Source organism: Elephas maximus, chromosome 16 (assembly GCF_024166365.1).
Source record: "Elephas maximus indicus isolate mEleMax1 chromosome 16, mEleMax1 primary haplotype, whole genome shotgun sequence".
In the NCBI taxonomy this organism is placed as follows: domain Eukaryota; kingdom Metazoa; phylum Chordata; class Mammalia; order Proboscidea; family Elephantidae; genus Elephas; species Elephas maximus.
The window spans coordinates 51,814,213-51,839,116 of record NC_064834.1 but is presented as its reverse complement, the minus strand read 5'-3'; the positions used below and the strand labels follow the sequence as shown (position 1 = coordinate 51,839,116).

The 24,904-nt window shown below is 37.6% G+C and overlaps 1 protein-coding gene across 6 annotated transcripts in view; it reads left to right on the top strand.

Moving 5' to 3' along the window:
* The window catches only part of ERLIN1 (ER lipid raft associated 1), a 58,904-nt gene that overhangs the window by 6,981 nt on the left and 27,019 nt on the right, over window positions 1-24,904 (top strand). For all 6 annotated transcript variants that reach the window (XM_049855022.1, XM_049855023.1, XM_049855024.1 and 3 more), the window contains 5 exons: window positions 1,822-1,883; window positions 5,022-5,147; window positions 6,892-6,965; window positions 15,579-15,637; window positions 17,727-17,818. In XM_049855022.1, coding sequence (XP_049710979.1) covers window positions 1,822-1,883; window positions 5,022-5,147; window positions 6,892-6,965; window positions 15,579-15,637; window positions 17,727-17,818 — 413 coding nt within the window. The remainder of the gene's footprint in view (window positions 1-1,821; window positions 1,884-5,021; window positions 5,148-6,891; window positions 6,966-15,578; window positions 15,638-17,726; window positions 17,819-24,904) is intronic.

Here is a 24,904-nt window from a genome sequence, read left to right as displayed (position 1 = left end):
TATTAAGAGCCATTATGGTGTCATCGAAAAAAGTATGGGCTTTAGAGACAGCAGACCTGACATCACATATCAGCATTGCTGCATCTGCTTTTGACTTTTCCAAGCTTAGCTTCCTCACTTATAAAAATCATGTAATAAGACCTATCTTGTAGAGTTAGATCGTAAGGATTAGGATTAGTGAATATAAAGTACGTAACATAGCACTTGGCCCAGAGTACATGCTCAATAAAAGATAGTTTTAAATTAAATCATCCCACCTTCTTACCATCTGTAGTCTTAAATGTCATCTAATTTAGAGTTTCTGATTCAGTAGTCTGGAGTGAAGCCCGAGGATTTTCATTTCTAACAAAAGTTCTCAGGTGGTGCTGATGCTGCTAGTCCAAGAATCTCATTTGGGAATCACTACCCTAAAGAGCTTTAGGGAGAGAAAGGCAAGCAAGGCCCAAATTATTTCTAGAGTATAATCAATACATTGAATTGTATCAGAAGAAGTATGTAAAGTGCAAGGTATTTTTTAAATGACCTAAATAACATATTGAAGCCTATGAAAGAGCCTTTAACATCTATAACCAAAAAATCCATTGCTTTCGAGTCGATTTGGACCCATAGTGACCCTATAGGACAGAGTAGAACTGCCCCTTAGTTTCCAAGGAGCGCCTGGTGGATTTGAACTGCCAACCTTTTGGTTAGTAGCCGTAGCTCTTAGTCACCAGGATACCAGGGTTTCCTTAATGTCTATAGAGGGACAGAAATGCTTTTAAAAAGGGAGCAAACTCCCTCTGTGTTTTAAGCTAATATATTTGTGATCACCTTCTCCCTATGTCTATCTATAACTCTTTTATGGTTTCCCTTTAGAGATGACTTAAAATTGTCAGGTGGTGGGATTTTGGATAATTTTTATTTTCATCTTCATGCCTTTCTAAGTTTCCCAGATTTTCTTCAGTGAGCAGGTGTTACCATTTAGTATCAGAAAGTAAATCAGTAGGAAGACTTAGTTATTTCTATAGAGTTTGAAAATCTCTAACTCCGTGTGTCTTAAATTGAGGTACATATGCCCTTCAGGGTATGTACTGGTAGGCCAGGAAGTATACCAAACCAAAACCAAACCCGTTGCCATCGAGTTGATTTCAACTCATAGCAACTATACAGGACAGAGTAGAACTGCACCATAGTGTTTCCAAGGAGCAGCTGGTGGATTTGAACTGCTGAACTCTTGGTTATCAGCCAAGCTCTCAACCACTATGCCACCAGGGCTCCCTAGGAAGTATAGGAAGCCATAAACAAGACCTGTCTTTCTGTAGTGCCAGCTTTACTTGAGGGGGGCAGGTGCTTTTCATATTAGAATGAATACAGATAGGTAGATTAAAAATCCTGGTGAATTATTAAAATTAGGCAGGGAACATCAAAAGGATATTCAGCTTGTGACTGGCCTCCATACCTCTTGGGAACCTTTTCACTTTGCTTGGTTCCTCAGTGGAAAAGTGGAGAAGTGCACTGCCCTGACTGGTGACTTCAGTTAATTAGGGCAAAGTGCTAAGTAGCTCTGGGTTATACATTTAGCCCTCATGTGAGCCAGTTTGATCAGAGCTGTTGGAAGCGGGCATTTGATTAAGGGAGGAGCCAGGTGAGTGTGTGGAGGCAGAATAGTAGAGTGTCCTCTCTGACCCTGGAAAGGGTCATTTTAATCAAGCAGTATCATATGTGTGTAGATTTTCCTTGTAAATGTCTATCATGTGGCATATGCTTGGGTATACAAGATTAATTTGGGATTATTGTGGACTTGTATTTGACTTACATATCTTCCATTTCCTTTGTTTTTAGTGGTGGGGTCATGATCTATATTGACCGAATAGAAGTGGTTAATATGTTGGCTCCTTATGCAGGTATGGTACCCATCTACTGTTTTTTTTTTTTAATAGTCATCATCAGAGTACTTATGATTTGAGAGATTCCCTGAGGAATAGGAACGTACTTTAAAGTTTCATGACATCAGTGGCTTCTGATAAATGTAAGAGAAGAAGTCAGTGGCATATTCTGGACAGGGTTGACTTTCTGCAATGATATGGGTTGCTCTTCTCTGAGTAGAGTGGCTTCTAAGAGCAAGATCATTGATTATTTCTAGAATTGGAAAGTAGTATTTTATCCAGTCAGGATGAGAAATTATTTCCTTGTGTGGTAATAATCTGTAGCTTATTGATTTTGTGACCATAGGCAGATCTTTTCTAGTTGATATTTGGTCTAATTTGCAAAGCAATCAAAGTCCTCAGTGAAGGGAAAGCATTTTTTTGGTAAAAGATGAAAACCCATAGAGATGGAATGGGCACCGTTCAAATAAACTTAATTAGAAGCTTTGGTCGAGCTCTAAAGAACACTCTTGCTGTTATCTTCATCCTTGTCAAAACTAGCATGCCTGGTATATATAGGGTACTGTGTTTGGCAAGGAAACCATGGTGGCTTAGTGGTTAAGTGCTGCGGCTGCTAACCAAAAGGTCAGCAGTTTACATCCATCAGGCACTCCTTGGAAACTCTATGGGGCAGTTCTACTCTGTCCTGTAGGGTCTCTATGTGTCAAAATCGACTTGACGCCAGCAGATTTTTGGTGCTTGGCAAGGACAGTTCACAGAGGTGAAGTTGTAGCTTTTGCCCTCAAGGAGTTTTTATTTTACTTCAGAAGACATGATAACAGACCTAAGAAGATATACTGGGATATAAGGACATGTTAAATTTAACATCACAGGCATAGGCAAAAATAGCAGAAAGATTTCAGAGCAGAAAACAGGCTGTATTGCTGTCAAGTGAATTTGGATCAATTTTTAAGCATTTTCCTTATCTTTTTTCCTCTGCTCTCCCTAGTGTAAAATGCAGGTTGTAGTAGCAGTAGTAATCCGGCATCATCAGAACCTGTCTAATTTTAAGGGAGAAAATGACCAGGATCAGCCCAAAGTGATCCCTATGAGGTGGAGGTCAGACATACCTCCACTCTCAAACCTTTTTTTAAAAATCCTGACCAGCTGTCCTTCCCATGGCACTCTCTACTTCTCTGTGTTGCAGTGACCACACACAACATCACAGACCATACTTACAGTTAAGTGGTTTCTTAAGGAACAGATTACAACTCAAGAATCAGGATCAGGAAGCATGTGGGCAGTTTCCCTTCTTTAGGGCAGGACAGTTCTCTCAACTTCTCTCGGCCCCCTGAGGACTGCCTCCTCTTGGCCCTGCCCTCTGCCACTATCTGCTCTGAGCCGCTGGATCCCTTCCAGGCCTGTTGATGCTGGCTCTGCCACTGGGCCCCTGCTGGGCCTCTCACTCTCTTCAGTATTACAGCCATTGACCATTGTTACAGCTCTTAGGAAATTCCTTGCCTCCTTTCTTTCTCTGCTGCTTCTGCTTTCTTCCTTCTTCCTGCTTTTCTTCTTTCTGACAAACCTCTGTGGGGCTGGCTGCTTAAATACGCAAACTACTTGTCAGTTTAAGGCATGGCACTTCTCTCAGGGCCATGAACTAACCAGTCCCCTCTTGGTAGGCCACAGACACTTCAACACTTCATTTGCATAGTTTGACCAATCCCTGCAGGGTGCATGCCAATTACAGGGCAGCCTGCTGCCCAGGATTAGACGAAAGTATCAAACTAAGTTGTTCACAGCCTACTCAGGAAGTGTCAGTCAACCTGGGCAAAAGTAACAATGTCTGGGGTAAAAAACCAGGGCAAAGGTAACTATTCAGGGTTTAGGGGGAAAATCTCTGAAGCTCTTTTTGCAAGAGCCAAGGCAGAATGCCAGAAGGAACTCATTTCACCACACCGGATCACAAATCATTGGAATGAATTACAGGCAGTCTCCAAGTTTCGGATTACGAATGAGATCAGTTCCTAACTGTGTCTTTAAGTCAAATTTGTAGTTACTTTTTTTACAGAACAGGTACATACTATTCTTATTTAGCCTTACAAGAAAACTAAAGGCTCTAAGCCCTTGCTATGATTTAAAAGCTGTATGTGCAGTAGGTGAAGGTGGTCCTGATGAATTTTCTTGTGAGTAGGGGTTGGTTCAGTCATTTCGAAGTGAGGGCAAATTTACATAACAATAAAGGGCGGGAACCTCTTCTATTGCCCTTTGCCCAAGGACTGCCTGTATAGTCAGGAAAACAAAAAGGGAAGAGACCTATGGTTCTCTGGTCAGAGAGAAATAGGAAACTATTAGATCACCAGTTCACTTGGAAAATGATCAAGCAAGTGAGTCATTGCATTGAACATCCTACATGGGAAGGCCGGTGGATCAGGTCCTTGGGTCTGAAGGCAGAAAGCAGCATGTTTTGGTGGGTAGAGCCCGGGTCCTGACACAGGCTAGTATATTCCCTTTGACACATTTCTGAAATTCTCTGGTTCTCAATGTCCTAATACATAAAATTATGAATTTTTGTGAGAATTAAGTGCTAATGTATGTAAATTGCGTAACATAAAGGCTGGTTGTATAGGTGTTAATTTCTTCCTCTTCTAGCCTGGTATATTTTTTACAGCCTTTGACCCAGTGTTTTTAAAAGCAGGCATTTTATATATATTTAAATTTAAAAAAACTACCTTTTCTTACATGGTCTTTTGCAGCTGCTCCCCTCTTTTCATTCCTTGTTCCTCAGTTAGCGCAGGTCCTCTTTACCTGTTAGCTAAGCTTTTGCAGTAATTGCCTGCCACTTGCCCTGCCTCTGATCTCTGCCTCTCAGTTGGTCGCTGCTGGAGTATAAAGCTGATTGTGCCATGCCCTTGCTTGAAAACCTTGAGGTTTTCCTGTTACCTGTTCCCTCCAAAATGATAATATACTTTGCTTAGTATGGAATTCAATGCTAAAAAATATCTGGAAAATTTGAGCACGAGGAACGCAAGGATTGTGAGTTGTGTTTTATTTTTTACTGTTTTGTTAACGATTCCTCATGTACATTATTTCACTGTTAACTTTTACCCTGACTGAATTAGAAGATACCTTAGTCAGTCTTATGTAAAACAAATATGGATTGTACCTCTCCTTCAGTGTTTGATATCGTGAGGAACTATACTGCGGATTATGACAAGACCTTAATCTTTAATAAAATCCACCATGAGCTGAACCAGTTTTGCAGTGCTCACACACTTCAAGAAGTTTATATTGAATTGTTTGGTAAGTAGAAATCTTGTTCAGCTTGTTCATGGATGCTGTGATAATGTTAGTAAACTTTATGATGGAGCTCTGGTGGTGTAGTGGTTAAGAGCTCGTCTGCTAACCAAAAGGTCCGCAGTTGAAATCCACCAGCCTCTCCTTGGAAACCCTATGGGGCAGCTCTACTCTGTCCTATAGAGTTTCTGTGAGTCTGAATCAACTTGATGGCAACAGGTTGTTTTTTTAAAACTTTACGTTATATGAGCATTTCTTCTGATTTCATAATAGAGCAGTTATCTTTAAAATATTTTTTCTGAATGCATAATATATAACTTGGTAGAAACTGGAAAAACTTCATATACTTACAGACCATATTCTGGCTGTACTGTGATAGAATAAAATCAGCTTTGTTGCTAATTTGGTAGATAACTTGAGGAAATTTAGAAGACTTTAAGGAATTATGTCATGTGGGAACTTCTGAAGACAGTCCCAGATTTGATGATTTACTAAGAGGACTGACAGAAGCCAGCATATAGTCATACTTGTGGGTGAGATTTATAGCAGAAGGATACAAAGCAAAATCAGCAAAGGGAAAAGGCTCACGGGGCAAAGTTTAGAGGGAACCAGTCACAAGCTTCCAAGAGTTCTTTCCCAGTGGAATCGTACAGGACACACTTAATTCCTCCAGCATCGAATTGTGACAACACTTTCGAAGTATAGTCTATGAGGGAAGCTCGTTTGAGACTCAGCGCCCAAGGTTTTATTGGGGGCTGGTCAAGTAGTCCTAGCAAGTAGCAAAATTCCAGACTGTAGAAGGAAAACAGATACTCAGCTACCGTTACCAGTTCTGGGAATGGTAGGAATTCTCCCCAAATCCAAGTTCTCAGATGCTAGCCAAGGGCCAACCTCATAAACAGACCTTTCTAAGGAGCACATTCTCAGGCCTGTATGTTAACTCTTTTCTGCACAAGTCACTTTTCATTTGTGAGAGTGAAAGCTCTGACCAGGGAATTGGTTGTTCATATTGATTGCTCGCTCCTCCTTCCTGGAATTTCTAGTGAATTTCTGAGAAAGAGGCATAGGGATGGTTATCAATTTAGAGATCTACCAACTGATTTCTTCTTTGATTATCATCCTTTGATGGCGTATGAGGAAACTTACCTGTCCTAATTTGTCACATCACTGGTCACCATTTTAATAGTGGTGAAAGTACCATTGAGGTGAATAGAAAATTTATGAATTAGAAGTTACAAGTGAAGTGGTGTCTTTATTGTCCATCTGTGTGTGTTTCAAACACCTTGCTGTGAGCTTTTTTCCCTCTTTTTAAATCTAAAGTAATGGTAAGCTGAGATCCATGGAAATGAAATTTAGTTATTTTTGGAATTGGGTAGAGGTTGACGGAAGATAGGGATTTGCCTTTTTCTGAGAATCGGGACATAAAGCCCTGAATTAAGATACTATAGACCCAGATTCTCTAATCCTTCATTATTGGATAAATGTAGATTGTGCTTGTCATCTTCCTTCTTAATTTTTTTATTAGGTAATTCCTTATACTTTCTCCTACACAAAAGAAAAACAGAGTATATGTGTTTGTGTATATATATGTCTGTGTATCTACCTACCTACCTAATCTGAAGCAGTTTAACAGTTTAAGTTCTGTGAAAGGATAGTACCATGGAAACTTGAGGCCTAATAATGATTGGTTTTGTTTTATTATTTAAAAAAAAAGTATCATGAGAGCTGTTGTTCTTGGCTTCAAAAACAGATCAAATAGATGAAAACCTGAAGCAAGCTCTGCAGAAAGATTTAAACGTCATGGCCCCAGGTCTCACTATACAGGTAAGCCCTTTTCCTAGGGATGTTCTCTGAGAATTTTGAGAGCTCTGAGTTTAGTCTTGCTTTCATCGAATTGTTTATTCAGCAGTTATTTAATTGAAGTTCTATGGTAGTTTGTAGACTACCTTTCTCACTTTTGACTTTAGGTAAAATACTCTTATTGCTTACCATGAATGGCATTTTCTTGTGAATACTCTGAGAAGGAACAGATAAGCTGAGGTTCTTAAAAGGAAATAAAATCGATACATTTGCTATGTGTGAGGCATTATGAATATACAGTAGTATCTATAAATCAGTATAAGAGTAACCCTTGCCGTCAAGATTTGAACGATAATTCTAGACAAAATAAATGGCACGGAGTATTAATTGACAGATGAATTATTGTGTTGTGAATGCGTTAAGAGTTAAAAGAGAATATTTCAAGAGTGTGACTGGGTAAGTCTGTGATTGAGTTGAGATTTTAGGTAGGTCTGGAAGAATTAATAGGATTTATATGGTTTTTTTTTTTTTTTCATATGGTTGGATTATATGGGGGAAAGAAGTGAGGAAGGTATTTCAAGTAGGTGGGATGGCCTGAGTAGAAGCAAGGTAGCAGATGAACTTAGTGGCAGTGGGAGATAGAATGGTGATTGGCTATGCACCTGCTATTCTGGATTAGCATTTTTTCAGATTGTGGGTAGAAATTCATTGGTGAGTTGTAAAATCAATTTTAATGGGTGATGACAGCGTTTTCAATAAAGTGGAATAGAATAGGAAAAGAAATTAGAGCACATGGCATGTACTAAAGTTTACTATTCTGTGAGACTTTGGTTTCATATAAGTGTATGGGGGTGGATGTTTCTATTGGGTCTTACTGTAAAATGCATTTCTTTCTGTGGTCGTGGTCAGTACTATTTGAAAGCCACTGCTCTGGACCTGGATTACCTGCGAATTGGTAAGGTGGCTTCTCTGGTGTCCTTTCTCAGAGGTTCTAGGAGATCAGCTGATTGTTGTGAAGAACATTGCCTGCAGCTAAAGACCAAGCTTTCTCAGGTGTCACATGTGCCTCAATTCTTTAAGCTCAGCGGTGCTGCTGCTAAGAGTGTGCCTTCGCCATAACTTCTCATAGATGAGGCTGGGAAGACGGGCAGGGCTTTTCCTGTGGCCTCGTTCATGCTATGCCGCTGTCTTACAGAGTGTCTCAGAGTCAGCCAGCAAAGCTAAGGAGTCATTTGAAATGTCCAGAACTAACTCTGTAAAATCCTCTTAGTTATACAATCAGTTATGGCAGGAGTAGCTTTTTAATTTTCAAGATAATGAATGTCGCTGTCATAGATCCTTAGATTCTGCCCAGGTTGTTACTTAGAGATCTAACTCATTCTTTTTAACAACTTCCAAGAATTCCTTTCTTTGTATTACTTAACCATTGCCTTGTTTCCAGGTTTTTTTACTATTAATAAACAAAGTGTAGCAAGCATTCCTGACATGTTTCCTTGTATATGTGCACAGTGTTTGTCTAAGGTATGTCTCTAGAAGTGATTTGCTAAATTGCGGGGTCAGCGCATTGCCATTGAGTTGATTCCGGCGCATGGTAACCCCAAGTGTTGTGGGGTAGAACTCCATAGGGTTTTCTTGGCTGTAATCTTTAAGGAGTGGATTGCCAGGCCTTTCTTTTGTGGCAGTGCTAGGTGCATTCACACTGCCAACATTTATGTTAGTAGCTGAGTGTAAACCGTTTGTGCCACCTAGGGACACATCAACTTTGTTACTGATAAAAAAAAAAAAAAAATTTTTTTTTTTTTTTTGTAGGTAGTATCAAATTATCCTTCAGAGTGGATATACAAATATACTTTCTTCCCAGGAGTATTTTTTTTTTTTTTGATTGTGCATTAATCAACTCAGTCTCTCATACAAAAACTTATACACACTGTGCTGTGTACTCCTAGTTGCTCTCCCCCTAATGCAAGAGCACACTCCTCCTCTCCACCCTGTATTCCCTGTGTCCATTCAGCCAGCTCCTGTCCCCTCTGCCTTTTTATCTCACTTTCAGACAGGAGCTGCTTACACGGTCTCATGTGTCTACATAGCCTCATGTGTCTACTTGAACGAAGAAGCTCACTCCTCACCAGTATCATTTTCTGTGTTATAGTCTAGTCCAATCCCTATCTGAAGAGTTGGCTTCAGGAATGGTTCCAGTCTTAGATTAACAGAGTCTGGGGACCATGACCTCTGAAGTCCCTCTAGTCTCAGTCAGACCATTAAGCCTGGTCTTTTTTTTTTTTTTTTTTTATGAGAAGTTGAGGTCTGTATCCTGCTGTTCTGCTCCTTGAGGGATTCTCTGTTGTGTTCCCTGTCAGGGCAGTCCTTGGTGGTAGCCAGGCACCATCTAGTTCTTGCGGTCTCAGGCTGATGTAGTTTTTGTGGCCTTTCTGTCTCTTGGGCTCATATTTACCTTACGTCTTTGGTGTTCTTCATTCTCCTTTGCTCCAGGTCGGTTAAGACCACTTGATGTATCTTAGATGGCTGCTTGCTAGCATTTAAGAACCCAGATGCCACTTATGAAACTGGAATGCAGAATGTTTTCTTAATACATTTTGTTATGCCAGTTGATCTAGATGTTCCCTGAAACCATGGTCCCCAGACGCCTGTCCCTGGTACCCTGACCTTTGAAGCATTCGATTGTATTCAGGAAACTTCTTTGCTTTTAGTTTAGTCCAGTTGTGCTGACCTCTTTACTGGGGGTATTTTTGTTTCCTCATGACCTCGCCAGCATTTGAAGCAATCAGCCCTCTTAATTTTTGTTCTGTGGGTGGGTGTGAAGTTACCTCTCTTTGACTTGGATTTCTTTGATTATTAATGAGGCCGAGCATCTTGTGGTAGTTTTACTGGTCATTTATACTCTCTTCTGGCAGTTGCCTATTCATATCCTTTGCATATTTCTCTGTTGGATCTTTTTGTTGTTGTTGATTTGATACTTTTTTTGTATATTTTGCATATTTTTATACACGTTATATATGTTGTAAAAAAAATTAGGTATAGGGAAAGTATGAAGAACTAAGTGAAACTCGGCAGTTTGTAATCTTACTACGTAGAAATAATCACTTTCAACAGTTTATTATGTTATTCCAGACTCTTCTTAATGTACAGGAGCATATGTTATAGATGTGAATAAATAAATTTTAAACAAAATGAAATCATACCATACCTGCTTTTTTTTCCACTAACAGTATATATGAACATCTTTCCAAGTTAAAAACACAGATTTGTTGCATCATCACTCTTAATGGTTATATTAATTGATCTCTGTGGTTTCTGATTTTTGACTGTTACATACATGTTGCAGTGACCAAGCTTGTACATACCTTTTAAATAAAGTCCTAAAAGTGGGAATGATGGGTCAAAGTGTATGTCCCTTTTGGGGACTTTCTGATACGTATTGCCATTTTTTTTTTTGGCTTGTTATTGCCAGATTAGCTTTCAAAACAATTTCTACAGCTTACACTTTCTCATCGGCAGTGTTAGTGAGCTCTAGTCACTGCATATTTTACTGTGTCATTGTACTATGTAATTAGCAGTCCTTTTGGAGATTAATCTATTATTTTGTATTGACTGGTGAGGTTGAGGAGTCCCTGGATGGTCCAAAATGGTTAACGTGCTCACCTGCTAACTAAAAGGTTGGCAGAGGCACCTTGGAAGAAACATCTGGCAACCTACTTCTGAAAAATCAGCCATTGAAAATCCTGTGGAGCACAGTTCTAGTCTGACACAATGGAGTCTTCATGAGTTGGATCAACTCAAGGGCAGTTTTTTCTTTTTTTGGTTTTAGTGAGGGTGAATATCCTAGGATATTTGTTGGCTGTTTGTATTTCCTTGTGAATTGTTCATTGTGTTGCTCAATTTTTTGGTGGTGGTTTATCAGTTTTTCTCATTGATTTAAATATGCTGTTTTTTAATATGTTAGTTACTGCAACCCTTTTAAATGCATGGGATACATTTTTTCCCAGGGTTTTTTTTTTTTTTTTTGGCCACTTGATTTTTTCAGCCTAACAGTTCTTAAGCTTTTTCATCCTAACAATTCTGAAGCTTTAAACTTTTACATAGTGATTTTATTCTTTTTTCTTGGTGATGTTTTGCTGTGTTGGCACACCATAAGAGCCTTATTATAGAAATTTAAATAAAAACAATTTATAAAAATTTTTCACTACTTTCTTTTATAGTTGTGTTTTAGATTTAAATCTTAATCCATCTGGAATCCATTCTGATGTCAGTTGTGAAGTAGGACTCTTAATTTCCTTTTCCGTATTGGATAGGAACTGTGATTACTAAAGAGTTTATCCTCCCTTTTCCTCTGCCGTGAGAAACGACATTTGCATTGTATATGAAATTCCAGTATATACTAGAATCTTTTTCTGGACTTTGCTGTTCCACTGATTTTTCTGTTTCATTACTTATTGAGTCTTTGATCTTTTCCCATCAAATCTGCTTCTCTTGTGTTTTTCATTCTTACCAGTAAATGGCACCACCTTCCCCTCAGGACGCTGATCTAAAAGTACGGAAGACATCTTTGACACATCCCCCTCCCCCATTACATCTATTCAAATCCCCATACTCTGCTGATTCTACTGTCAAAGCCCATATAAATCTGTCCGTTTTCGCTGCCACCTCCTAGACCGAGCCAGCACTTCTTGCCTGGACTCATACAGCAGCCTCCTCTCCGTGTTCTCCACTTTGACTTTTACCCTACCCACGTCATATTCTGCGCGGCAGCAAGAGGAGTCTTTTACATTTATTTACTTATTTTCTTTATAAAAATTTAATGAAAAATACAGCTTTAGAATACATTCTTAAGTTCGTAGGGCAAAATCTCCATTGTTGCTTTTGTTATAAAATAATTTCTTACAATAGTTTGAGTGCATTTTTAGAACTTCATATCTATTTACCAGCTTTCCAGGTTTCTTTTTTTTTTGTCTTCAACACAGACTTTATGGTAACAGCTCCTTTAAGTTCACTAAGTTTTAACTATTACAAGTCTTATGCAGATGTCACTATTAGACAATATTAGTGACTTGCATTGGGTTCCTCATAAATTAGAAGATAATTTCACTGAAAAGTGTAATTGACAATCATTTAATAGTTGTATTATGTCAGCACATGGCTAATGAGTCACCCACAAATCACTAACACAGCATGCTCAGCATCCTATGTATACTTCAGCTAAGCCTTTAAAAAAAACAGTCTTCACTACCCCTGAGACCACTAGTGTTAACTCTGGTTCATACTTTAAAATATGATTACACCCACATATGAAAGTGAACTAATCACTCTTTTAATTTTTCACATCTGGTTATCACATTGCATATTTGCCCCAGGAACACAAATTGGAGCCATTAAAATGTAAATGTAAGTACCATTAACAGGGCAACTGAACTATAATCGCTATAAAACCCAGTGCTGTCTAGTCGATTCTGACTCATAGCGACCCTAGAGGACAGAGTAGAACTGCCCAATAGAGTTTCCAAGGAGTGCCTGGTGGATTCGAGCTGCCGACCGTTTGGTTAGCAGCCGTAGCACTTAACCACTACGCCACGAGAGTTTCCGATAATCGCTATAGGTTAAGAGAAATTTTAAGGATTAATTCAAAACTCATTTATGCATTAAAAGATGTAGGAAATGTATAGGCAGAGCCAAAATCAATTCTTAATCTGCTAATACTTGCTAAGTTCTACACATGGCACAAATAATGTCAAATTTCTACGTGGGCTAGGGGAAAGAGGGCAAAATTTTGGAACCTTTTGAAGGTTTCATTGGCGATGGTCTCAAGGCCAGTGCCCATATAGTCAAAAACGTTGATTTTCCAGGTACTTTGAATTACTGTTTTCTTAAACCTGAAGAAGCTTTTATGGCTTTATTCCCTTAGAAGTGGCGTATGAAATATTGTAGAGAGAACTGACCATACTGTCAACTTTATGACAATCAATAATTTAAAGAAGCCATTTCTGTGATACCTAAGGGTTGTCTAAGGCTGAAAAGGTCCATTCAAAAACCAGTTACAAACCCAGAAGCTCTGAGAGTTGTGTGTTTTATTCATGGCTGGCTTTCAAGAAGTGGTATGCCTGCTAACGCTGTTACTTTCAGAGTATAGGAGTCTCACTTTGAAAATAGAGCCAAACGGCAGTACTCCTTACCTTGTGGAACAGTGTGTTACTAATTTCTCATTCATAATTTGAATCCAAAAAAAGTCTTAACAGCCTTCCTATTTTTAACACATTACCATATAGTTATAATAATTTGACTTTTAGTTCAATTTTAAAATCTAGTAAGGTATATCATCTTTTCCAAAACAATGGCCTTTGATATTTCTGTCAGTTTATTCTTCCAGATGAGTGTTCATCATACTTTCAAGCTGTATTAGGTACCTAAGTTGGCATATACATTTTAAAATTAGGAGCATAGTTTATGGTTTTACTTAGTCATATCACCCTTTTTGTTTCTTTCAGAATTTCTGATGTGGGGAGAAACTCATAATCCCAAATTAAATTCTCATGTATTTAATGAGTTTTAATTCTATTAACTATGTAGCCTTTTGTTTGTGCGTTTGTTTTTTATGAATTGAGGAATGCAGTTTCTTCTTAGATTTCTTACATCTACAACTTTGCTGAATTCACCATCTCTAGTAATCTTTTGGTTGATCTTGAATTATATAAATTAGAATAGAAATCTTGATTTCCTCCTGGTGGAAAAGAGGAGTGTGCTGTCCCATTATAGAGCGAGGAACTAGAGTCACATAACAATGTGCATATAAGTTTTTGTATGAGAAACTAACTTGAGCTGTAAGCGTTCACTTAAAGCACAATTTAAAAAACAAAAAAACTGTATGACCTCACAAGGTATATAGATCAAACATATACTTTGTTGGAAATTTTTAATACAACTTAATTTCTTTAAAAAAATAAACAAAAAAGACATCTAGATTTCCCCCTCCACAACCTAGTACTTTCACAGTCCCCAAATTAAAATCCCATTTTAATTCTTCACATTACACTTATAACTATCTGATACTCTTTCATTTATTTACTTTCTTACTGTTTACTCTGTTTCCTCCCTTTTAGAACATTAAGTTCTGTGAGAGCGGTCTTGCCTTGTTCACTACCTTGTCCACAGTGCCTAGAACAAACAGTGCTTGGCACAGAGTAGGCTCCAATAAATATTTGTTGTTGAATGAACAACCTCAGTAACAATCAGCATTTTATTTTTTCCTTTCCCTGTATGTGTGCCCCGTTTTTCTTCTTGACCAGCTATTGTGCTAAATGAGAGTGATGAATATGGGCATCCTTGTTTTTTTTTTTTTTTTCCTATATTATTTGAAGGAATAACTGTAATACTGATTTTTGGTTTAAAATATATGCCTGTGTACATGAGACTGTGGCCCCTGGCACCTTGCTAACTCAAAACTGAAGCCACTCCCAAAGTCCACGTTTCAGCGAAAGATTAGACAGGCCTATAAAATAATAACACGCGTGCGGAACATGCTTCTTAGTTCAGTCAAGTATAGAGACCAAATGGGCAACACCTGCCCAAAAGTAATGACAAAAAGGCAGGACGGGACAGGAAAATTGGACGAATGGACATGGAGAACCCATTCTCTGTGGGAAAGGGGAGAGTGCTGACACATTGCGGGGATTGCAACCAATGTCACAAAACAATTTGTGTATAAATTTTTGAATGATAAACTAATTTGTGCTGTAAACTTTTACCTAAAACACAATAAAATTAAAAAGAAACAAGTTAAAAAAAAAAAAAAACTTCAGCAAAGTGTGTGCATTTGCACTGGTTAGGGGTAGGGAATATTTAACTAGTAAAATCAAAAGTTTTTGAGAGATCAAGTCCTTGATGCTGTAAAGTCAAGCTTCAAAAAACAGTACTTTCCAAGTAGGTTATAATCTTAATTGCTTAACAGGTATGCTATGGTTAGGGGAAAAAATCAAAGGGTCTAGTAAACAGCGTCTAAGAAGACAGGCGGACTTTGGTCTGTGCAAGATTTTAGGTAGAAAGAATGTTGTAAGCTATTAATTGTACGTAATTTGTTTTTCTTCAGTCGTTCTGCTGTTTAGTCAGTAAAAAAAAAAAAAGTCAGTACTGAGTGATTATAGGTTTAAGAAATAGTAAATTTGTTTCCTATCCACTGTATTAAATTGCGTGTAATGATGTGGGTTGTTTTTTCTTTGTTTCCTTGCTTTTTAACTGGTTGTTTCCAACTTTATAATTTCAGTCTTAGAACTTTGACTTCCTTCTGTTTCTTTGTCCTGCAAGTTTGAAAAGGAAAGCTAGAAGTGTCCAGCTAAAGAGCTTTGTGAAATGCTTTTTAGGGGGAACCTTTTCCCTCTGGAGTTGGTTTCCTTAATGGGTAGAGTGGTTTTTTTTTTGCAGTCAGACATTTTTTAAGGAAACAAGAAGGAACGTATCTTTGATTCTTGGTGTGTTGGCATGAAAGCAGATTTTCTGGTGGGTTCATACTTGTTAATAGCAGATATATCATAGTTGTTTTATCAGCATCATGTAAGGAGCTCTTCTATAGAACACTTAGTTTGAAGGTTTTTTTTTCAAATATACTTTGGCTTTTTCACTTTTATTTTTTAGGCTGTGCGTGTTACAAAACCCAAAATCCCAGAAGCCATACGAAGAAATTTTGAGTTAATGTGAGTAATATGCATGGGATTCCCAATATTTTTATTTAGGGCTGCCTACATACTAATGTGGAAACCCTGGTGTGGCATAGTGGTTAAGAGCTACGGCTGCTAACCAAAAGGTTGGCAGTTCAAATCTGCCAGGTGCTCCTTGGAAACCCTGTGGGGAAGTTCTTCTCTGTCCTGTGGGATCACTATGAGTCGGAATGGACTCTACGGCAACGGGTTGGAGTTTTTTGCAGTTACTAATGCACCAGTCTAGAGGAGACTTACGTGTGAGAGATTACCCCACTCTGGGGTGGGGTCTATGTCTGTCTTCCATACTTTTTATTCTAGTAGTATCGCCTGTCCTCATGTTTTAATTCCCATTCAACTCTTACTAAATTTCTCTCTCTGCATTGACATTTCAGGGGCAGTTGAGTGGCTAAGGATGCAGTTTACTGTATAACTATTGCTGAAAACCTAAGGAGTTGTAATTTGGATGTGAATAGTACCTTGATTTAAGTATTAATAGAGGAGAAAAGGAGTTAAGGTTAAAGCAGAGCACCTGTATTTTGTTACTGTGTTGTGATGGTAAGAATAGATACCTTGTCTGTATAAAGTTTGAGTTTCCATTGTATGTGATTGTGTATCTAAAATTAGACCAGGATCTTTAGCATTTGTTTCTGGCGAAGCCTTGCCTGAGTTGACTCCTTGTATTCTTCTCTTTTAGGTGTCCAGGGCTGGCTGGGAAGGGATTGTTTACTTGCTTGATAGGAAATCAGTTTCTAAGTGTTTTAGAGGGTACCTTTTAGGGGAATACTTACTACAGTTGAAATGACAGTGCTATTCTCTTAGAACAGATACTGAATGAAGAGAAGTCTTTTAGGACATTTGGCTGATATGGTAACAAAAAGGAAAATATGGGATGCTGGAAAAATAACTTTGTGAAAGTCAAGAATACAACAGATGTATAGATAGAGGGGGGTCAGGGAGTAGTAATAATACTTCTTTGTGGGATAATATAATTCTGAGTCCTTTTTGTGCCCAGGTCTATACCTTCTGTCACATGGAGTTTTATTTTCCTTTTCCACTGTAGAAAAGGAACTCTTCTTTTAAAGCTAAAAAGCATAGAGTACCAAGCTGGGTAGATCATGGGTCTGATCTATTTATTGAAAAAAATGTTAATGAAGGCTCAGGATATCTTAGTCTTTAAATATGATAGCTTCTGGTGATAGAAAGATGAATATTGTATGATCTCTGTCCTCAGTTCATAGTATCCACCATGCCATTTTATGTTTTTTCAATGTTCTCGTGGCAGAAGGAGAAAAGTTTTGGGGGAAAATGCTTTGGGGAAACTGTTGGAGTTACTTTTCAGATATTTGTGAATCTTTCCTAATTGTATAGGCTATTAGAATTCCAGAATTAAAAACCACCTTGGGATCATTCAGTCTAACCGCCCACCCAGCAGTAATCTTTTTTATACCATTTTTCCCATGTTGTCCTTCAGCCTGCGTTTGCGCGTGCTTAGTGATAGGGAGTCATTTCCATTGTTAGAAAGGTCAAATTCCTAGAAAATTCTTCCTTGCATCGAGCCCAAGTTCACCACCTAATAACTGCCCCCTAACTATATCTTCTGTACAGTAACCAGGGCCACTGCACAAGGTATCCACTTGAGTTGGGCAGTGGCTGAAAACCAGTTTCATTCTGCTTACTAAATCATGCACCTGAGAAATGGCAGCCGCCTAGAGACTGGTACCCTTTTCTAATTTGATACAGTGGTGCTCTGTGGGCTAGCAGGAGGCCCAGCAACAAAGGAAGTGTTGATATACTCCCTTCCAGATCATATGCCTTTCCATGATACAGTTAGAGGAAAACTTAGACTAAAATTCAAATGTACTAAATTTTACTCAGCTCAGGGCGACTTTGGGCAAATCGTTTAACATTTCTCCCTCAGACTTATTACTAAGTGAATTAAGGTAGTACCTGTCTTGCCTACCTTAATAGGTCAGAAAGTTCTAGGTATAGAATGGTTCTTGTCACCCAATGTAGGGTCAGAATTATTGTCCATGACAGCACATATGAGAATAATTTATAACTTTTATAATGTTTTGCACTACAGGGAGGCTGAGAAGACAAAACTACTTATCGCTGCACAGAAACAAAAGGTTGTGGAGAAAGAAGCTGAGACAGAGAGGAAAAAAGCTGTTATAGGTATTTGGATTTCTTTCTGAACTGGATGTCTCTAGATACATGTGTTATGAATTTGTCCTGTTTTTTTTGTCCGTCTCGTGGTAGATATTGATGGGACTCAGATAAGGTTGCATCATACTTAGTGGAGAATTCTGGAAACACCTTTGCGTTGGTAAGGCCAGTACTTAATAAAGTTCTTTGGCGCCCTGCCATGTTGCTGGCCGCCTTGTTTTTCAAGGACAGGGAGAGTGGGTAGGGCTTATCCGCAGCTTTATTCTCTCTCCATAGGGTTTTTGTTTACACATATTAAGAATAGAGAAGTTTTTGGCAGAAGCTCAGGATTATAGTGTGCGTCCTTGCTATTGGATCTGCCTAGTTGGGTGCTGGACACTGCCTTCTGTGAAAGTGCGGCAGGCTTGCCTCCAGCTCATTTTGAATTACAGTGGTTTTCCTAACGCTCCAGGATGCTCTTAGATTGTCATCTCAGGCCTCAGTTGTTTGCTCTTGGGCTGGTGAAAATTTAAGAAGTTTTTAATTAAATATTTCAAATATACAGGTATGTACAGAGAACAATATAATAAAGGCACAACGTTTTGCCATATATTTCCTTTAGGTCATATTTTCTTTTAAGGAAAAAAAAATCATAGATCTGTTTGAAGCCTCCTTTGTACCCTCCTCTGGTCTTATTCCTTGACCTTTCTTCTCAGAGTAGCTTCTTTTCCGAAGTTGATGTTTATCCTTTTGATATTTTTAGACTTTTGCTATAAATATGTATCCATAAACAATTTATAGAATTGTTTTTACGTATTTTAAACTACAAATATGATACCAAACTGTGCCTTTTATTATACAACTTGCCTTTTTAACAAACATTGTTTTTGAGTGTTATTCCTGTTTAGTAAATCTAGTTCGTCTTTAACTGCTGTGTATTATTTCATTCAGTGATAAACCTTAGTTTATTCAATTACTAATGAAGAATTAGGTAGTTTCTAGTTTTTCCTTATAAATAGTGCCACAATAACAACCTCACCTATGTCTCCATGTGCAATGTGTAAGAATTTCCCTAGAGTAGTGCTTCTCAGTGTGTGGTGTGTGTTGCTGCCCCGTCGCCAGCTTTTTGTTTCCAATCCATAATAAGTACAGAGGTTGAGAGTGAGTGTTTTAGAAGTTCCTATAGCATTTTTTTTGTAGCACTTTAAGACATTAATTTTATGTCTGTTCAATCTAATCATAAAAATTGGGCTTATATTTTTTGTTTTTATTTTTTAATTTCTTTTTTCTAGTAGCTCCTTTTAGTCTCATTTATAAATATTGGTTCCTAACAAGTTAAAGTATACACAAAAAAATTGTCACTTCCCACAGGTAGTTTGAGAAGCAGAACTGAGATTATTCAGAAGTAGAATTGAGTAGAAGTAGATTTAGGTCATAGGGTGTGCACATCTTCAAATTTACAGCATGTTGCCAAATTGCTCTCCAAAGTGAGGCTATCATTTTTACCCTCTCTTCTGCTGTGCTTGAGTTCCAATTTTTGTGCTGCTATATATGAGTTCCCCCCCCTTTTTTTTTTTAATTTGCTTTAGGTAAAAATTTACAGAGCAAATTAGTTTCTCATTAAACAATTAAACAATACACATGTTGTTTTGTGACATTGGTTGTCAACCCTGCAATAAATATATCAACACTCCCCTTCTCAACCTCGGGTTCCCTATTTCCATTATTCTAGCTTTCCTGTCCCCTCCTGCCTTCTCATCTTTGTCCCTGGGCTGGTGTGCCTGTTTAGTCTTGTAGCCATGGCTGAAGTACGTGTGTAATTGTTTGTTTTATAGGCCTGTCTAATCTTTGGCTGAAGGGTGAGCCTCAGGAGTGACTTCAGTACAGAGTTAAAAGGGTTTCCAGGGACCATACTCTCCAGGTTTCTCCAGTCTACCAGACCAGTAAGTCTGGTCTTTTTTTGTGAGTTGGAGTTTTGTTCTACATTTTTTTCCCTGCTCTGTCCGGGACCCTCTATTGTGATCATCAGAGCAGTCAGTGGTGGTAGCTGGGCACCATCTAGTTGTGCTGGACTCGTCTAGTGGAGGCTGTGGTAGTTGTGGTCCTTTAGTCCTTTGGGCTAATCTTTCCCGTGTCCTTGGTTTTCTTCGTTCTCCCTCATTGAGTTCCCATTTTTGCATATCCTCCTCAACCCTTGGAATTATCAGACTTTTAAAATGTGTGCCAGTTTGATGGTGGGCACAGTATCACATAATTTCAATTTTAATTTCCCTGATTACTAGTAAAGGTGGATATTGTTTATTGGCCATTCAGGTTTCCTTTTTTGTGTATGAATTGCCTGTTAATATCCTTAGCCCATAATTTGATTGCCTTTTTTTATTTTTTTAGTTGAGTTGTAGTTTTCTATATCTTCTGGATACTTATCCTTTTCTAGACTTACACACTGCAAAATTCTTTTCCCAATTTTTGACTTGTTTTTGAACTTTATGGTATCTTTGACATACATACATATTTCATTTTGATGAGTCAATTCATCAGTCTTTTCCTTTATGGTTTTTGCTTTTCCTATCTTGTTTAGGAATTTTTTTCCCTACCCCAAAGTAATAATTCTATATAAAAGTTTTAAAATTTCACTTTTCCTGTTTAGGCCTTTAATCCATCTTGAATTTATTTTAGTGTTTAGTGTAAAATAAGGATTCAGCTTTATTTTTTCCAAATGGCAAGCCGATTTTCCTAGACCGTTTCCTGAATAGTTCATTATTTCCTCTACGTACTTCTAATGCCACATCTGTCACGTACCATGGTGCTATATATAGTTGTTCTGTTGCTAGGGTCTCTTATTTTGTTCCATTTTTTGGTCTGTCCTTCCCTAGTACTACCTTGTTTTAATTACTGTAGCTTTTATATTAAGTCTTGCTATCTGGGAGAGAGTGAGTTTCTCTTTAACTATTCCTGTTAACTATTAACTATCCCTGATTATTTCTAAAATTGTCTTGGATGAGTCTGGGTCCTTTATTCCTCCATATAAATCTTAGAATCAGCTCCTCAAGTTGAGTAAAATACTGTATTGGGATTTTGACTGGAGTTTTACTGAATGTATACATCAATTTGGAGAGAATCTGTGTCTTTTTTGATATTGAGTGTTATAAATCTATTATATTTCTCCATTTATGAGAAATGTCTTTGCCAAAAAGTTTAATAATTTTCTTCTTAAATTTCTTACACATTTTTGTTAGAGGTTTATTTATATATATCCATTAAGTTTTTTTGCTGTTACAAATAACCCATTGCCGTGGAGTTGATTCCGACTCATAGCAACCCTATAGGACAGAGTAGAGTTGCCCTATAGGGTTTCCAAGGATCAGCTGGTGGATTTGAACTGTCAGCCCTTTGGTTAGCAGCCAAGCTTTTAACCACTGTGCCACCAGGGCTCTGTAGAATCTTTTTTAAAAACATATTTTCTAATTGGTTGTAGCTTTTGTATAAGTATGCTGTAGATTTTCTATTTAGCAGTCTTGCAGAGAATGTTCTTATCTCTAATAGAATTTTGGATTTCCCATGTCGCAATCATATTGTCTTCAGATAAGGACAGTTATGTTTCTTTCTTTGTAATCCTACATCTTTTATTTTTTCTTACTGCTTCGGACTATGATTTCCAATACCGTGTTGGTGGGGAAAAAAAAAGATGGTAACAGGCATTCCTGTCTTCTTCCTGACTTTAAAGGAATAATCCTAATTATGTTTGTTGTAGTTAACTTTTATTGAGTTAATGGAGTTTTCTTCTCTGTCTTGCTTGCAGAGAGTTTTTATCCTGAATGGTCGTTAAAACTTCTAGAATTTTTTTCTGCATCTGTTGATATGACTGTATGATTTTTCTTTTTAAAACTTAACATGGTGAATTATATTAATAGATTTAAGTCCATTTTGGTAATTTTATTTTTCTAGAAAATTGTCCATTTTCTGATATTTCAAATTTGGGGGCATGAATTTATAATATTCTCTTACGAGTTTTGAAACCCTCTACCATATCTGGATGACTCTTTTTATTCCTAATATTGTCTATTTGTGCCTTCTCTTTTGTTGGACCAATTTTGTCAGAGGTCTGTCTATCTTTTCAGAGAACTGGCTTTTGCTTTTGTTTGTTCTGTTCACACCTTCTCTTGTTATATACCCTTATTTTTATTATTCCAGTTGTATACCCTTTTTTTTTTGTCTCACTCTTTGGTTCTTTTCTAGCTTCTTGATTTAAACAGTTCATTAGTTTTCAGTCTTTTCTAATGGAAACATTTAAGATTATAAATTTTCTTCTAAGTACTTCTGTAGCTATGTCTTACCCATTAAACCCATTGCCGTCGAGTCGATTCCGACTCACAGCGACCCTTTAGGACAGAGTAGAACCGCCCTAGAGAGTTTCCAAGGAGTGCCTGGTGGACTCGAACTGCTGACTTCTTGGTTAGCAGCTGTATCACTTAACCACTCCGCCACCAGGGTTTCCAGCTATGTCTTCGAAGTTTTTAAATGCAGATTATTTATTGGTATTTAATTTTCACTCTTTTTAAAACATTTTTCCATTATGATTTTTTCTTTAATCCATGAATTATCAGTAGTATATTTTTCAATTTCTGATTGAATAGATTTTGAGGGGCTACCTTTTTATTGTTGATTTCCAGTTTTATTGCATTGTGGTCAGAGAACATGATCTGTTATATGGATTCTTAAGTATTTATTGAGATTTGCTTTGTGACCTACTATACAGGGTCAGTTTTAATAAATGTTCTTTGTGTACTTGAAAAGTTTGAAATGTGTATTGTCCATTTGTTGGATGCAGGTTTCTCTGTCCATTAAGTCAGACTTATGAATTGTGTTCTTCACAACTTCTGTATTCTTCTAATTTTTTGCCTTCTTGAGCTGTAACTGACAGAAGTGTGTTAAAAGCTCCCTCTCCCACTAGAACTATGGATTTGTTGACTCCTTAGTTTTTTTTTGTTTTTGTTTATATTTTGGGAATATCTCATTAAGAAGATCAGGTTCAAGATGATTACAGCTCCCCGGAGAATTGTTCCTGTTTCATAATAGCCCTCTTTATCCCTAAACATGTTTTTTGGCTTAAGGTCTATTTTGTCCAATGATTGTATGGTTATGCCAGATTTTTCTTGGTTAGTTATTTTCCTGGTATATCTTTTCCCATTCTTTTACTTTGAACTTTTCTGTGTCATTATGTTTTAGGTGTGTCTCTTGTAAACAGCATATAGCTGGATTTTGTTATCTTATCCAATGTGAGAATCTGTCTTTTAAACTGGTGAGTTTGGTCTTTTTATATTTATTGTGATTACTGCTGTGTTTGGATTTGCTTGTATCATTTAATTTTGTGCTATTTACCATGCAATTTCTTTTCTCTGCCCAACCTCCCTTTCTTACTTTTTACTTATTTGGAAATTTTGCATTCGGTTTTTCAAATGTATAACTAGTCATTGCCTATAAAATATTAACAAGCATACCTGACTTGACAGTGTCTAAAGTTAACCATTCTCTACATCCTTTTCTTGAACAGTACTTTAGAATGTTTATCTCTGACCCCAATCTTACATATTGTTGTTGCTTTTATTCCCCCCATTAAGTATGATTGTCGTTATCATTGATTCTTACAGTAAATGTTTATTTTGATTTACATGTATGTTGAATACTTTTTTCCTCTCCATTGCTTCTTGCAAACCTTTTTTTTTTTTTATGGCTAGATTTCCCAATGAAAGCTAAGGGGTAGAAAATTTCTTCAGCTCATTCTTGGTCTCGGTGCTTTTTATATTCTCCCTCATTCTTGAATGTAATTTGGCTTACAGTTCTAAACCAAACGAAACTTTTCTTCCCTTATCACTTTAGCAGTATTATTTCATTTTTGTTTGACTTCTTGTAGCTCTTTAGAAATATGCTGTCAAGAGTCTAATTGTTCCTTTTGGGTAATCAGACAGTTTTCCCTTTTTGTTTTTAAGGTTTTTCTCTCTTCTTTGGGTGCTCTTTAGTTTCACTATGATGTGTTTAGGTACTTCTCACTGGGCTGTGGGTCAGGTTTTCCAGCCCCCCTTTTATTGGAGTTGTAGTCCTTCAGAGATCTCAGCTTTGAGGAGTCTCAGTTCCAACATTGCAAGACCCTATCTCCTGGCCCTGCATGGGCAGTGACCCATGTCCCTCTCCCTTACTTGTCTCTAATAACCACCGCCCAGTGCTGTTACCATGCAGACTCTCAGCTCTCCCTTTTCTTAGATCACTTGAGCATCTCCCATTCTTTCTTGTGAATTCAGCATTGCATTAAAAAACAAAGTTGTTATATGTTTTACTTAGCATTTTAAGGTGTTGGTAGCTGAAGGATTTTTTCACTAGCCTGGTCCACCATTTTTCTAGAAATAGATTCTGGTCATGTTCTTTGTTGTTTTATACCACATGTCACAGAGCAGCGCTGACTGGGATTACCACAAGAGTTCTCCTATGTTAAGACAACATTGGTTTCTAGCTTCAGGTTCCAGATCCCTCACCTTTGATTAAAGTTTTATTTTGAGATTCTGCTTACAGTTAAATTTTTAGCCCTGTTGATATATAGTAGGTTATTTTTTAGAATGACATGATACGGATTGGTTTTACTCTGATGGAGAAATCAGCAGGCATTCTGTGGAGTGTTTGGTAAAGGACACTGTCTTCTTAGAGTTTTTCTTTTCGTAATGTACTTCTCTCAGGGACCGGGGATAAAGTATGTGTGTCTTTAACTAAAAAAGGAGACTTGCAGTAGTTGAGTTGAAAGTGTAATTAGAGTCTTTCTAACCTGGTCCTGGGTCGTTTGGTTAAGCCAGAGGTTCACTAAAGGTGTTTTCATTTCTCCTGCCCAAGTTGCCTGCTGCAGCTAACATGTTCACTCCCAGTGCTGGTTTTCATACTCTCGGGTGGTTTACCTTGCTTTCTGTTTTATCTTCTACAGCAGTCAGAATAATCTTCCTTTCATACTATTTTTAATATGTCATTCCCCTGATGGTAATTTAACAGTTGATCTTGATTATATTAAAACTAAACTCCTTAACTTGTTATTCAAGACAGGAGCGCTGTAGCCCTGTTATCTAATCATTTTTGCTA